The sequence below is a fragment of the Ictidomys tridecemlineatus genome, chromosome 4, assembly GCF_052094955.1.
Source record: "Ictidomys tridecemlineatus isolate mIctTri1 chromosome 4, mIctTri1.hap1, whole genome shotgun sequence".
In the NCBI taxonomy this organism is placed as follows: Eukaryota; Metazoa; Chordata; class Mammalia; order Rodentia; family Sciuridae; genus Ictidomys; species Ictidomys tridecemlineatus.
The window spans coordinates 101,494,600-101,507,932 of NC_135480.1; the positions used below are offsets into that span (position 1 = coordinate 101,494,600).

The 13,333-nt window shown below is 42.0% G+C and overlaps 1 protein-coding gene and 2 pseudogenes across 2 annotated transcripts in view; all 3 read left to right on the forward strand.

Moving 5' to 3' along the window:
* Tmprss4 (transmembrane serine protease 4) overlaps nucleotides 1-4,198 on the forward strand; it is a 35,648-nt gene extending 31,450 nt beyond the window's left edge. For both annotated transcript variants that reach the window (XM_021728532.3, XM_078047073.1), the window contains exons 9-13: nucleotides 704-870; nucleotides 1,534-1,632; nucleotides 1,850-1,992; nucleotides 3,066-3,215; nucleotides 3,663-4,198. In XM_021728532.3, coding sequence (XP_021584207.2) covers nucleotides 704-870; nucleotides 1,534-1,632; nucleotides 1,850-1,992; nucleotides 3,066-3,215; nucleotides 3,663-3,674 — 571 coding nt within the window. In that variant the 3' untranslated portion in view covers nucleotides 3,675-4,198. The remainder of the gene's footprint in view (nucleotides 1-703; nucleotides 871-1,533; nucleotides 1,633-1,849; nucleotides 1,993-3,065; nucleotides 3,216-3,662) is intronic.
* Nucleotides 4,199-6,960: 2,762 nt separating this feature from the next.
* On the forward strand, nucleotides 6,961-10,578 carry LOC120883672 (cytoskeleton-associated protein 2 pseudogene; annotated as a pseudogene).
* An 88-nt stretch (nucleotides 10,579-10,666) lies between these two features.
* Nucleotides 10,667-11,603, forward strand: LOC101960491 (cytoskeleton-associated protein 2 pseudogene; annotated as a pseudogene).
* The last annotated feature ends 1,730 nt before the right edge of the window (nucleotides 11,604-13,333 follow it).

Consider the following 13,333-nt stretch of genomic DNA (forward strand, 5'->3'; position numbering starts at 1 on the left):
CCAGTTTACAGGGAGTGGTCCCAGGGTCTAGAATCACGGTCATACTTCATTATGTCCAGAAATGTCCTTGAACAGACATAGGTTCCCTTTCTATCCAGCAGAGAGGCCTGCCAAATCTCTGGGAAAGGGCCATCCCAGGACCCCTTCACTTTCACTCATTCATTCAACATTTCATGAGTATCTAAAGGAACTGAGATCCAAATTATGTGCCTAGGACATGAGACAGACTCCAAGGCTACCCCATCAAGCATTCCCAGTCTAGCCCCAGGGTTCTCAGGCTTTTTGAGAATCTGACAAGAGGTATAAATCATTTCCTGGTGTGTGTGTTGGGGGGGTCCCACATACTAAGCTGTGTCTGGTGTGGGAATCATGAAAGACAAGCCCATAAGTCGCTGACCACAGTGGAAGCACCACGTGAGTAGCACAGCCAAGACCAAGGGTGGAATAAAGAGCGCCAGGACCCCACAGCTCAGCCCTCAGGCAGACATTTTCCTGGGCAGGTTTCACCAAGGAAAATAATCAAATCCCCTATAGGGAAGGTGATTCCTCAGACTGCCCTTCCCACCACCCTGCCTCCACCATCAGATTACCTCCTAAGGCAGCAGCACCCAGCACTCTAATCCCTAGGGCCCTGGGGACTCAGCCCCTGGCAAACCCTTCTCATGCTTGGCTCAAACTTGAAGCCATCCTTCTCTGTCCCCAGGAACTATCGTGATGTGTCCAACTGGAAGGTGAGGGTGGGCTCAGAAAAATTGAGCAGCTTCCCATCCCTACCTGTGGCCAAGATCTTCACCACTGAGCACAACACCTTGTACCCCAAAGAGAAGGACATTGCCCTTATGAAACTAGAGAACCCACTGACATTCTCAGGTGAGGTAGTACCAGGGGACAGAGCCCTGAGGGTGGCCCTGTTCTATGGGATTCTAAACAAGTGTCAAAGAAACCCTTTCTGAAGGCTTAGTCACCAGGCTCTCCTAGGCCCTAGTCATGTTCCAAAGTTTGTCCCTGAGATTTGTTTTCTTCAGGAGTGGTAAGGTGTCAGACCTGGAGACAACTGCCTCAGAACAAAGACTTTATTACTTACCAGTTTCTGAGAGGATGGGGCCTACCTCGCCATGCAGGACCACTTAGGAAAGGACCTGGGTCGGTCAGGAGGCAGAGGGAGAGAGGGGAAAGCGTGGCCAGAGTCCGAGGCTGGGCAAGCTTGGCATTGGCTGGTGTGAAGAGTTGTCTGGGCTAAGGAGCTTGGTCTCTAGGTTTCTAGTACCTGGCCCCAGAGTGATGTAGGGAAGGGGAAAATATTGGTTTGGTGTGTGAGAGTTAGATAAAGGAGGTTGGGGGATAGACTTGGCATTGGTTGTTTTTCATATTAAAGGTGTGTCCACAGGCCAGGGCTTTAGCATCTCAAAGAATGAGCTAATCCAGTCTCTCCCACAAGAGAGATGGGTAAGATCCCCAGCCGAAGCATCCTAAAACAGACAATTTTAAAAGTCATGAAGCTGGGATCTCCTTCCTCCTCTCCACTCCTGGCAGGTACCATCAGGCCCATCTGCCTGCCCTTCTTTGATGAGGAGCTTGCTCCAGCCACCCAACTCTGGGTCGTCGGCTGGGGCTTTACGGAGGAGAATGGTGGTAAGTCCTGGACTCAGGAACATAGGGCAAGAGATAACCTTGTATGAGAGAGCAGCTCCCAAGGGGTCATGGGAAGGTGGCCATCCTTCAGAAAAGCCCATCCTGGAGGACCAAGCACCAAGGTTCCAGGTATAAAGCAAAGAGATCTAGTGATGCAGAGAATGAACTTGGGTTGGGGGTAGACGGCAAGAATGAGAGTGTGTGTTTAACCTCCCAGGGAAGATGTCTGACACACTGCTGCAGGCGTCAGTCCAGGTCATTGACCACACCCGGTGCAATGCAGATGATGCCTACCAGGGAGAAGTCACTGAGAAGATGCTGTGTGCAGGTGTCCCAGGAGGTGGCGTGGACACCTGCCAGGTGGGGCCTCCCAGGGTCATGTGGAGTTCTGTGGTTAGGGGGGTGCATCCTGGAGAGATATGAACCCCCAGAGGCTGAAGGCTTAACACGAAACCTTGCATGTGGTGGGCATTCAGCGTGATGAGGGGAAGGAGGGAGACAGGGAGGGAAGGAAGGAACATGAAGATTTAAGAATGTGGGTGGGTGGGTGGACAGACCAGATAAATAGCAAGCTTTCAAATGTCCATCTCGCACACAAAGATGACATTCCTCATCCTCCCCACCCACCCTTACGTATCATCTACAGGTCCATGAAGACAGGGACCCCAGATCTCTTCTCTCTGTGACGGTCTCTCCACTGCTGAACTTTACTAGAACTTTACTACCCCACACCTCCAGAAGGTCTTCAGAACATTTTCATTAAAACTCCTTTTCCAATCCCATTCCCAGTCATTAAATCCTTCCTTCAAGAGGCATCTCTTGTGTGCCACAAACATGGCAGGCTTAGAGTCAGTGTCTGCCCTCAATGAGTTCACAGTGGTGGTGGGGACATCACAAACAGGCTGTAGTGTTATTGGGTTCAGAGAGGGGACAACTTGTCATTGGTTACTTACTTGCTTATTGGTGCTTCTCATCCCATTTGATCCTAAGCTTCCTAAGGGCAGGGATCTTTCTTTCTCTCTTTCTCTCTCTCTTTCTTTCTTTCCTTCCTTCCGTCCTTCCTTCCTTCCTTTAACTAATAGAATCCCAATTGCCCAGACACAAAATAGGCACTCCAGAAGTGGTTAATTAAACTCTAGAACTACCACGTTACACAAAGATAACCCGACTTCCTTCCCCCGGGCCCTTTTCAGCCTTCAGTTTGCTGGTGTAAGTTGTGACCTCGGGAGAAGGCTCACTGCACACCCACAATTTACTTGACCACCAACAGACCCTTTTGCTCCAGCAGAGAAGAGCACTTCTGGATGCAGGATGGGCAGGAGCAAGGGGGCTGAGGGCAGAATGGCAGAGAGTGCTGGGAAGTGCAGGACCAGGAGGAAGGAAGCCAGCCCCTGGCCACCCTCCCCAGCAACCCCTGTTCTGGCCTCTCACAGGGTGACAGTGGTGGACCCCTGATGTACAAGTCTGACCACTGGAAGGTGGTGGGCATCGTGAGCTGGGGACATGGCTGTGGGGGCCCAAGTACCCCAGGAGTGTATACCAAGGTCACAGCCTATCTCGACTGGATCTACAGTGTGTGGAAGGTGAGCACGTTCGTCCCACCCAGGGTGACCTCCCTCTTTCCTCCACCGTGAGAGCACCAACCATCCTTAGATTTAAGTGATCCTGACAACCTTTTGCCTCCCACATAATTTCCCTTCCCAACAAGCTGATAGCCTGAGATTCCTTCATTAAGGCTGAAATTCCTGAGGTCAGAGATTCCTGCTAACTGCCAGTGCCTTAGGGCATGGAACACATCCACTTTATCAAGCTTTATCACTGTCTGTTTCCTAACAGAAGGAGACTATCAGATCCTTTCCAGGGAAAGATTGTGATAAGGAAGAGGGTGGAAAGGTTTCTGAGACTTCCTGGTCCCTAGAGACTATAAAGAGAGCATAGTAGTGCAGAGAGGAAGATAACTCTGCCCCTGTCATCATGATGTCAAGTTTTGACTCCTCTGATTTTCCCTTTGTGGCTCTCTTTCATTCTAGTCTGAGATGTAAGGCTGCTGTTCCTCTGCAGCGTTCAGAGCTGCTTCTCTCCAGTCCTCCCCACTGGGGATGCCCCAGAAGTCCCACACTGGGGCTTGTTTCTCCACCCACGGCCTTGGCATTTGCTAGAGCAGCAAACGGTCTCCGTTCCTGCAAGACCCTCACACCCCAGAGGCACCCAGAAGGAAGGCAGCCGCCCTAGCTCAGTCATCCCCAGTGCTTCCAGAATCCCAGGGAGAGATGCAGCCCGCTGAACGGAGCCAGCTATGGACCGAGGTCTCAGAGGCACTGCTAACTCAGGTGGAACTTTCCCCCTCTACTGAATAGAAGAGGGCTCTCCCCAGATAACCCGGCTGGAGAGAAGAAGAGGGTCTGGCCAGCCCTCTCCCTTCTCCACCCATTCCCAAGCCCACCAGAACAAGAAACCAGATGTAGTGTAAATGCACCATCCTACCTTTGGCATGCTACTGTTACCTACAGGTGTTATTATTGTTACTTCTAAGTGTTGTTGTCATTAAATGATGGTATCTTTGGTACATGTTTGCTGGGCTGCTTGATAAGAATGGAGCTAGGACCATCAGGCATTAATTCTTTGGCCTGGGGAGACAATTACTTCTCAAAGTAGAGGCACAAGAAACAGAGACAAGGAGACCAGATCTGCTAAGTGGGGGCAACAGCGAGCTGCACCTGGGGAGGCCAGGGCATCTCCTTCCCACACAGGCTTCTCCCGCAGCCCCGCTTCCCTTTCTGTCTGCCTGATGTCAGCTGTGGGCTAAGGACACCCTGTGACTTGGGAGAGAGCCAATTTAAGCATTCAAGGGTGACATTCAAGCAGAGCTCCCCAAATGGCTGGAAAGAGATATTACACCTCTGTGGCCTCATTTCTTCCTCCTACAAAGACCTCCATGTGGTTCTTTTATTTAAAAAAGAAAGAAATGAAGGAAAAAAGAAAAAAAAGTGTCACCTGCCAGGCATGAGGCAGCCGCCAAGCTAAGTTCTGGAAACTAAGTATTCATAAGTGCCTGTACTTAAAATGTTGGAGAGTTTTAAGCCCTGTGGATTTCTCCAGAAGTAATGAAGGCTCATAAAATATACTGGTTAATGTTTTACTAGAGTCTTAGAAGATGACTGAAATCCTCAACAGTCAAAAAACAAATAAACAAAATAAAAATAAATAAAGCCATCAGAACCATGAAACTAAAGTGGTGACCTGGGAGCAACAAACTGAAGATCTTGGGTTGTCTCAGGGACAAAGACCTCTCTAAAAGCAGTTCCCACTGCAGGGAAACTGAACCCGGGATTCCCCTATGTAACAGATATAACTGAAGGGGGCAAATGGGTCTCAGGTGTCGGATCCTCTGAAGGACAATATCCCCAATTTGTAAAGCCTCAGGATTCTCAAAGATCTTCAAATATGAGCTTTCAATTGAAGATCAGAAAGATGTTTAAAAAGAAAACACGACATAAGTGGGAATCATTATAAACAGCTAATTTAGAACCCAAGGACCTCAGATGTCAGGATGATCAAACAATTATAATATTAATAGAGTATTCCTATGTGCCAGGCACTGTTCTAAGGGCATTTAACATTCACACGGGGGCTGGAGGTATAGCTCAGTGATGGAGCACTTGCCTAGTATGCATGCGGCCCTGGGTTTGATCCCCAGCACTACAAAACTAGCATACCCTCACACTAACCTACAATGGAGTATTATTCTTATCCTCATGTTATGGATAAAAAAGACAAAGACACAATGAGGTAAAATACCTTGCCCGACGTTACAAACTAGTTAAGTTGATCATAATGTTTTGACTACAAAGTGCATGCTGTAAACCGCCATACTATAGGAGTTCCAATATGATAACTTGCAGAATGTTTAAATAATTAAATGCTATTTCAACATTTAATTTTTTTAGATTGTGGTAAAATACACATAATCTAAAATTTACCATCTTAACCATTTTTACATGCACAGTCCAATGGACTAAGTACAATTACATTGTGCTACCCTCACCAACATCCATTCACAGAATTGTTTTCACCTTGCAAAACTGAAACTCTATATCCAGTAAGTAGTAACTCCTCACCTCTCCCTCCTCACAGCACCTGACAATCACCATTCTACTTTCTATAAATTTGACTATTCTATGTACCTCTTATAAGTGCAAACATACAGTATTTGTCATTTTGTGCCTGGTTTATTTCACTCAGCAGAATGTCCTAAGGCTCTTCATGATGTAGCAGGTGTCAGAAGTTCTTTTATAAGGTTGAATAATATTCTATTGTTTTAAACACATTTTATTTATTTGTTCATCTGTCAATGGACATTTGAATTACTTGTACTGTTTGGCTATTGTGAATAATGCTGTTATGGACACGAATATGTAAGTATCTCTTCAAAGTCCTGCTTCTGATTCTTTTGGATATATGCCCAGAAGTGGAATTGTTGGATCATCTGGTAATTCTACTTTTAATTGTTTGAAGAACCACCATTTTGTTTTCCATATAGTTGGCACCATTTCACATTGATTTTTACATACATTAACATACAAGAGTTTGGATTTCTCTACCTCCTCACCAACACTTGTTTTTTTGTTAAAAACATGATATTTCAACGATCAAGAAAAAGGACAGGCAGATTTGAAGAACCAAATAGAGCTCTCAGAAATAAAAACTACAATTATGAGAATGGAAAACTGAATGGATGGGATAAATTGCACTTAAGACACAGATTGAGAGAGAATGTAGCTTGCAGAATTTGGTGTTTACAGTAGAAATAGATAAGAGAGCCAGGCGTGGTGGCCCATTCCTGTAATCTCAGTGATTTTGGAGGCTGAGACAGAAGGATCTCAAGTTCAAAACCAGCTGCAGCAACTTAGTGAGACCCTGACTCAAAATAAAAAATAAAAAGGGCTGCGGATGTGGCTCAGTAGTTAAGTGCCCCTGGGTCAATCCCCAGGAAGAAAGAAACAAGGAAGGAAGGGGGGGGGGAAGGAAGGAGAGAGGGAGGAAGGGAAAAGAAAGGAAGGAAGGAAGGAAGGAAGGAAGGAGAGTGGGAGGGGAAGGAAGGAAGGGCGAGGGAGGAAGGGAGGCAGGGAGGGAGGGAGGAAAAAAGGAGAAGGGAAGGGAAGGAAGGAAAGGAGGAAGGAAGGAAGAGATAAGAGAATAAAATATGGGAAAAAAAGGGTCTAACATATCCAGAGTCCTATCAGGAGAAAAAGAGAGAAGAAGTAGATAATAAAGTAGATACAGTACCCAAAGGCAAAACAGCTGAGAATGTTCTGGAACCAATAAGGCATGAACCCACAGATAAAGGTATGTGCTGCCACATACACCCATACAACCAAAGTGGAAAATTAGAATATATCCGTACCCAGGCACATTATAGTGAAACTGTGTATCATCAAAGATGAAAATAAATTGTGCAAAGCAGCCAGAGAAAAAACCCAGACCACCCACAGTACCACAAAGTTATCATAGTTAGACTGACTGTGGACTCTGTAGCAATAAAGAAGCTGGAAGACAGTGGAATGGAATCTTCAACTGCCAAGACATTATGATGGTCAATCAAGGGTTGTGAACCCTACAAGCCTATCTTTCAAGAAGAAGTGTATTTTTAGCTAGGTGCAATGGCATACACTGTAATCCCAGCCAGTCAGGAGGCTGAGGCAGGAGGATTGCAAGTTCAAAGCCAGCCTTAACAACTTAGTGAGACCCTAAGTAACTTAGTGATATCTGGTCTAAAAATTAAAAATAATAAAAAGGACTGCAGATGTATTTCAGTGATTAAGCACCCCTGGGTTCAATCCCCAGTACCAAAAAAAAAAAAAATTAAGAATAAAGGCATTTTCACACTGTAGTGGCACACACCTATAATCCCAGCAACTCAAAACTCAAGATACTGAGGCAGGAGAATCACAAGTTCCACACCAGACTCAACAACTTAGTCAGACCCTGTCTCAAAACAAAAAATAAAAAGGGCTGGGGATATAGCTCAGGGGTAGAATGCCCCTGGGTTCAATTCCCAGAACCACCACCCCCTCAAAAAAGAAAGAAAGAATAAAGGTATTTTAAGGAAAGCCAACCACCAACAAAACTTCACTAAAGGAACATCTATAGCACAAACTCTAGGAAGAAGGAAATTGTCCTAAAAGGAAGGACTGAGATGCAAGAAGAAATTGTAAGGCACCTGGTAAAAATGCACATAAATCTGGGCTGGGGTTGTGGCTCAGTGGTAGAATGCTCACCTGACATGCATGAGGCACTGGGTTCGATCCTCAGCACCACATAAATAAATAAAATAAAGGTATTGTGTCCACCTACAACTAAGAAATATTTTTTTAAATGCACATAAATCTAAACAAACTTTGTCTACAGAAACAGTAACTTTGTTTTTCTGGGTTAATTTTTAAAGGGCTAACTAAAATATGGGATAACAGTGGCATTAATTCAGAAGGGATCATTGTAGTTAAAATAATCTAAAGTTCTTCAAATGTTCAAAAAGGGAGATCAAATATTAACTAAATTTATGTTATACAAAGTGTGTATGCTATGCTCTAAACACTCAAAAGGTGGACTACCAGAAGAATGGAAGTAAAATATTTCACTTCCAAAACAATAGATAGAACTAGATTAAGGAAAAACAAAGAAATCAAGCAATTTCAAAAGAAGGAAGAGGAAGAAGGGAGGAAAGCATAGAAAAATCAAATTAATACAACACACAAAGTAGAATGGTTTTTAAAAGCATCAATAATCATAATAAATAGCAAACTTACCAATTAACATACAGAGATAGTCAAATAGGATGAAAATTGCTATAAGTCTGGATCTTGAAGTTCCCCCAAAGACTCATGGGTTGAAGTGTGGTCCCAGCCTGGAGTGCTACTGAGAGGTGCTGGAACCCTGTGGAAGTGGGGCCGAGTGGAAGGAAGTAAGTTCACTGGGGCATGCCCTCCGAGAGGACATTGAGACCCTGGTTCCTCCTCTTGTCTCTCTGCTTCTTGGCCACTGCCAGGTGGGCAACTTCCTCTGTCATGTGCTCCCACCTTGATGTACGGTCTCAGTACAGACCCAAAAGCAAGGTAGTCAACCAACCATGGACTGAAAACTGCAAATTGTGAGACAAAATAACCCTTTTCCTTGTCAAATTGATTATGTTGATTACTTTGTTACAGTAACAGAACACTAATATAAAAGAAGAAAAGTACCAGTGTAAGGCATCGGTGGCAACTTGAGCGATACCGATGTGCTCCAGGCAGAGTTGCATCCCTGGCTGTGCCTGGGACCTGCAGTGCCCCAGAGTCAGATGGTCCAGTCCACATACCTAGTAGAGCCCAAAGAGTGATGATATCTGAGGACCAAGTCCAAGAGACAAAAATTCTAAAATTAAAAATAAAAATGGCTGATAAAGAAAATATCAAAATACCTACAGGAAGCAAAAATAATACAACAATGGGAAAAAATATATTCCTTTAAAGCCTTCTAATGAATTAACCAGTTCAACTGCAGAAATGGAAACAAATGATTTTCAGGATGGCACTCAGACTCTGCAGTTATCAATGAAAGATGATCCCCAAGATGATCCCCAAAAATACAACATGAAGTCAGGCATTTTACCTTAAAAACATTAAGTATTATTAACAATACTAAAAAGAAACGAGTGCCTGCAGAAAAACCAAACCAAGCAGCTAACATGCCCAAGAAACCTGTGCTTGGATCTTATCACGGCCAAATTGTTCAGTCTACGATTAATTCATTTAGAAAGCCTCTACAAGTCAAAAAATGAGAGTTCTGCATCAACAAAGCAACTTTCAACTACTGTCTCCAAAGCCACAAAGCCTGAGTCTGTAAATACCACCAATGTAACCATGAGAAGTAATACAGCCTCCAGTACAACCGCTACTACTAAATTTGAAAGTACTAAAATTGTGAACATTAAATCTCGGAACTCACAACTTGTGCAATCTCCTATTAGAAGTCACTACGATAACACCCAGGACACCGTGAAACAAGCCATCAACCAAACCTCTGCCAGTGATAAAAGCCAAAAAGGGCCTCAAGAAAAAGAATAATTGCAGCCAAAAACGGTTTTAATCTAGTGTCAAAACCAGTTCTTCTCAGGGCATAAAAAGAAATAGGGTGGGGGCTGGGGTTCTGGCTCAGTGGTAGAGCGCTTGCCTCACATACGTGCAACACTGGGTTCCAACCTCAGCACCACATAAATAAACAAAATAAAGGTATTGTGTCCATCTACAGCTAAAGAAAAAAAAAATTTTTTTAAGAAATAGGGGCTATCAAGAAGCATAGCATTCTGGGGGCCGCGGTTGTGGCTCAGTGGTAGACCAATTGCCTAGCATGTGTGAGTCACTGGGTTCGATCCTCAGCACCACCAAAAATAAAGGTATTGTATTCATTTAAAATCAAAAGAAAAAGAAAAAAAGCATAGCATCTGAAATTGTAGCCAGGCCTGTTTCATCTTCTAATACCAAACTGATAGAAAAGTCAAAAACCATTGACCAAAGAAGACATACTATAGCAAAAAGCAATGGTTGATAGATCAGCTCAGCCCAAAGAAACTGCAGAAGAGAGAAAAACTCATCTGAGTGAGTGGAAAACGCAAAGGAAAAGTCCTAAAAAGGCCTCTGAACTTCGTAGTTCCCCAGCCCACATCTGAAGGACAAAATGAAAACCAGCTGGCTCCTTTGGGATTCTCATGGCAAAGAAGATGAACAAAGATTATTTACTGAAAAAGTAAACAGGACCATTTCCGAATGCCTGAACTGTTAATAAGAAGATGCTCAGAAGAAGAAATATTGGTTACATCGAATGACCTAATTAAAGAATTCCAGGGCTGGGGTTGTGGCTCAGTGGTAAAGCACTTGCCCAGCATGTGTGAGGCACTGGGTTTGAATCTGAGCACCACATAAAAAATAAACAAATAAAATAAAGGCATTGGTCCATCGATAACTATAAAAAAAATTCCAAATGACAAAAACTTGTAAAATATTGGATATGTCTTATACGTATTGAACCAATCACAAATCCTGTTGAAAATATTATCTCAAACTATGAAAAGGCCATTCTGAACAGGAGCTCAGCCTATTGAAGAGATGTGACATGTCCTGTCGATATTCTAACAATGAAGAGTCAAGAAAAAGTTAATTTGGGAGAACATATTGAGGTTTATTCATCCAAAGAACACGTTCAAGAAGTCAACACTGAACCCACAGGTATTAACCTGGAGCCAGAAAAACCAGAAATGGAGAATAAACACCATAGAAATGTGATTTTTAAAGATTATGATAAAGAGCAAGATGACAAAATGATAGATCCAACCAATAAGGTTAAAACCCCGATGCAGAAACTATAGCAAGTTGCTTAATTAAATAGAATGTATCTACTACACTATACTTGCAAAGTATAAAAACGAAGATGCAACTTGATTAATCAAATTCTGCATTTAAGAAGCTGAAGTTTCTAACAACATGAGACATCTCAACATCTTCTAAAAAAGACTTCTAAATTACCAGACATGTTAAAAGACCAATATTGTTATGTGTCTTCAATGGAACAGTTATCAGAGCTGGGAGACAAAACTGATGCTTTCATATGCCCCCCTAATGCAGCACTGGGCCCCATGTACTCTGAGACTGATAAGAAGAGAAATAAAGCTCCAATGAGGAATGCGGGATTTTATTATTCCCTGGTTTCCTTTGTTTTGTGTGGCTTCCTATTTCCTTTAGGTTTGTATTTGGCTAAGTATCTGAGTATTCATGGCAGTGAGCTTCTTTCCTAACATTCATGTTATAGGAGTTGTCTTTCTGTGCATCAGGAAACTAATCCTGCCTGGTCAATCTCAACAGACTGAGTTTTTCTTTAAATAGGTAAATTTTGTCAGTTTGTTAATGATGTTCCTTAAATACAAATAGGTTTTGTCATAATGGTAGCTTGTTCACTTTACTAAATATTAAGTATAGTAACCACGCATCATCGGGAAATGAGGTGTTCTAGATAAAAGTATATTTTTAATGGTGACATGTTTTAAAACTTTATGATGTAACCTCCCTGCCTTTAGATAGAATACCAACAATATTTTTGCCTTTATTTAATTAGTATGAAAGTAAAATATTGGGACTGGGAATAGAGCTTAGCATGCCTGAGGCCCCTGAATTCAATTTCTAGCACCAAAAAAAAAAAAAAGTCCAAATTTGTAATGTGCAGAGCAACTCCCTTCAAATATAAACACATGTAATATTTAGGTTGCTTTTCCACCAAATGTATGTTACCCAGCTATAGAATGTTGTGCTATGCTGTGTCCCTTGAACTGCCTGCCTGTGGCTCTTCACTGTTACTTTTCATCAGTGACAGAAGCCTGCCTATGTAGTCTGTTGGCCTCTATCTTTTCATTGTAGCCAAGGTCATAAAAAAGGATAATTCAACTAAATACTCCATTTCTAAGAAAAGATACTTTGTATAAGAAAAAAGTGCCAAATGTAGTGAACATTAGACACTTTAAATCTAGTCTGAGTTCCTTTTATAGCTGGATAATGTTAAAATTTTAACTTCCTTAGCTTCATTTTAGAGTTTATAAATTACATTAGGATGGAGTTCAGGAAGGAATGTATATTTAAGAAGTGACATTCCAATGTAGGTAGCATTTCTGAAATAATTAATACTTGCTTTCTTCTCTTAAATCATATCCCCTGTCTCCACTGGAACATGAAATTCATGAACAGTGACATGATAGTTACACTCAGTGAAAAGTTTTCTTTTCCCCATGCCTAAACACCACCAATAAACTTGTTTTCTAAGGCCCTGAACTAATACTTAAGTGGCATATATCCTATGCCAGTCTACAGTTTCAAATAAGTGAACTATAAAAGAATAGTGAACTACATGTGTAATATGAGTGTGAAGAGCACATACTTGGTCTAATGTTCATGCCTTTTAGAGATCTTTATTTTATTTATTGTCTTACATTCTACAGAGTAGGATTTTCATTCTTTTTAAACTGTGTACCTAATATGTATATAATAAAAGTATCTGTATAATAAAAAAAAGAAAAGAAAAAATAAAATCAGCTGTGCACTATTTGTAAAATATATGCCCCAAACATCAGGTTACAGAACCATTAAAACTAAAAATATGAAGATAAAAATCGAGAAACAAGTACTTATCAAATTTAAGCTGGAGTAGTTTTCTAATATTTTTTTAAAATAGGAATTTAGGACAAAAAGACCAAACTAACTTTAGAATAAAGAGAGATCAAATATATTATGAAAAGTACAATTCACCAGGAAGATATAATAAATTAAAGCTTGTGAACAAAAAGAAGAAAGAAGAAAAGAACACACACACATCCTTTTGTAACTGCTAGAGTTAGCTATAACTCCAAGTCCTTACTCTCAAGTGGCATTTAAAGAAAAAAAAGAAAATGAACAGTCTTCTACTTTGCCATAAGTTCGACTTCCAAGTAACAAGATGATGGATCCAGGTGGAAAGGTAAGCTCTTATTTTCTAAGAAGTATAGCTAATCCATAAAAATGAGAGATAGAAAGCCAATCTTTTCATCTTCTAATGAAATCACTGATTCAGGCAAGAATCATCAATGGATGCTAAAATCATTTTGTGGAAGGTCAGTGTGTCTGATCCTTGGTTGAAGTCCTATCCC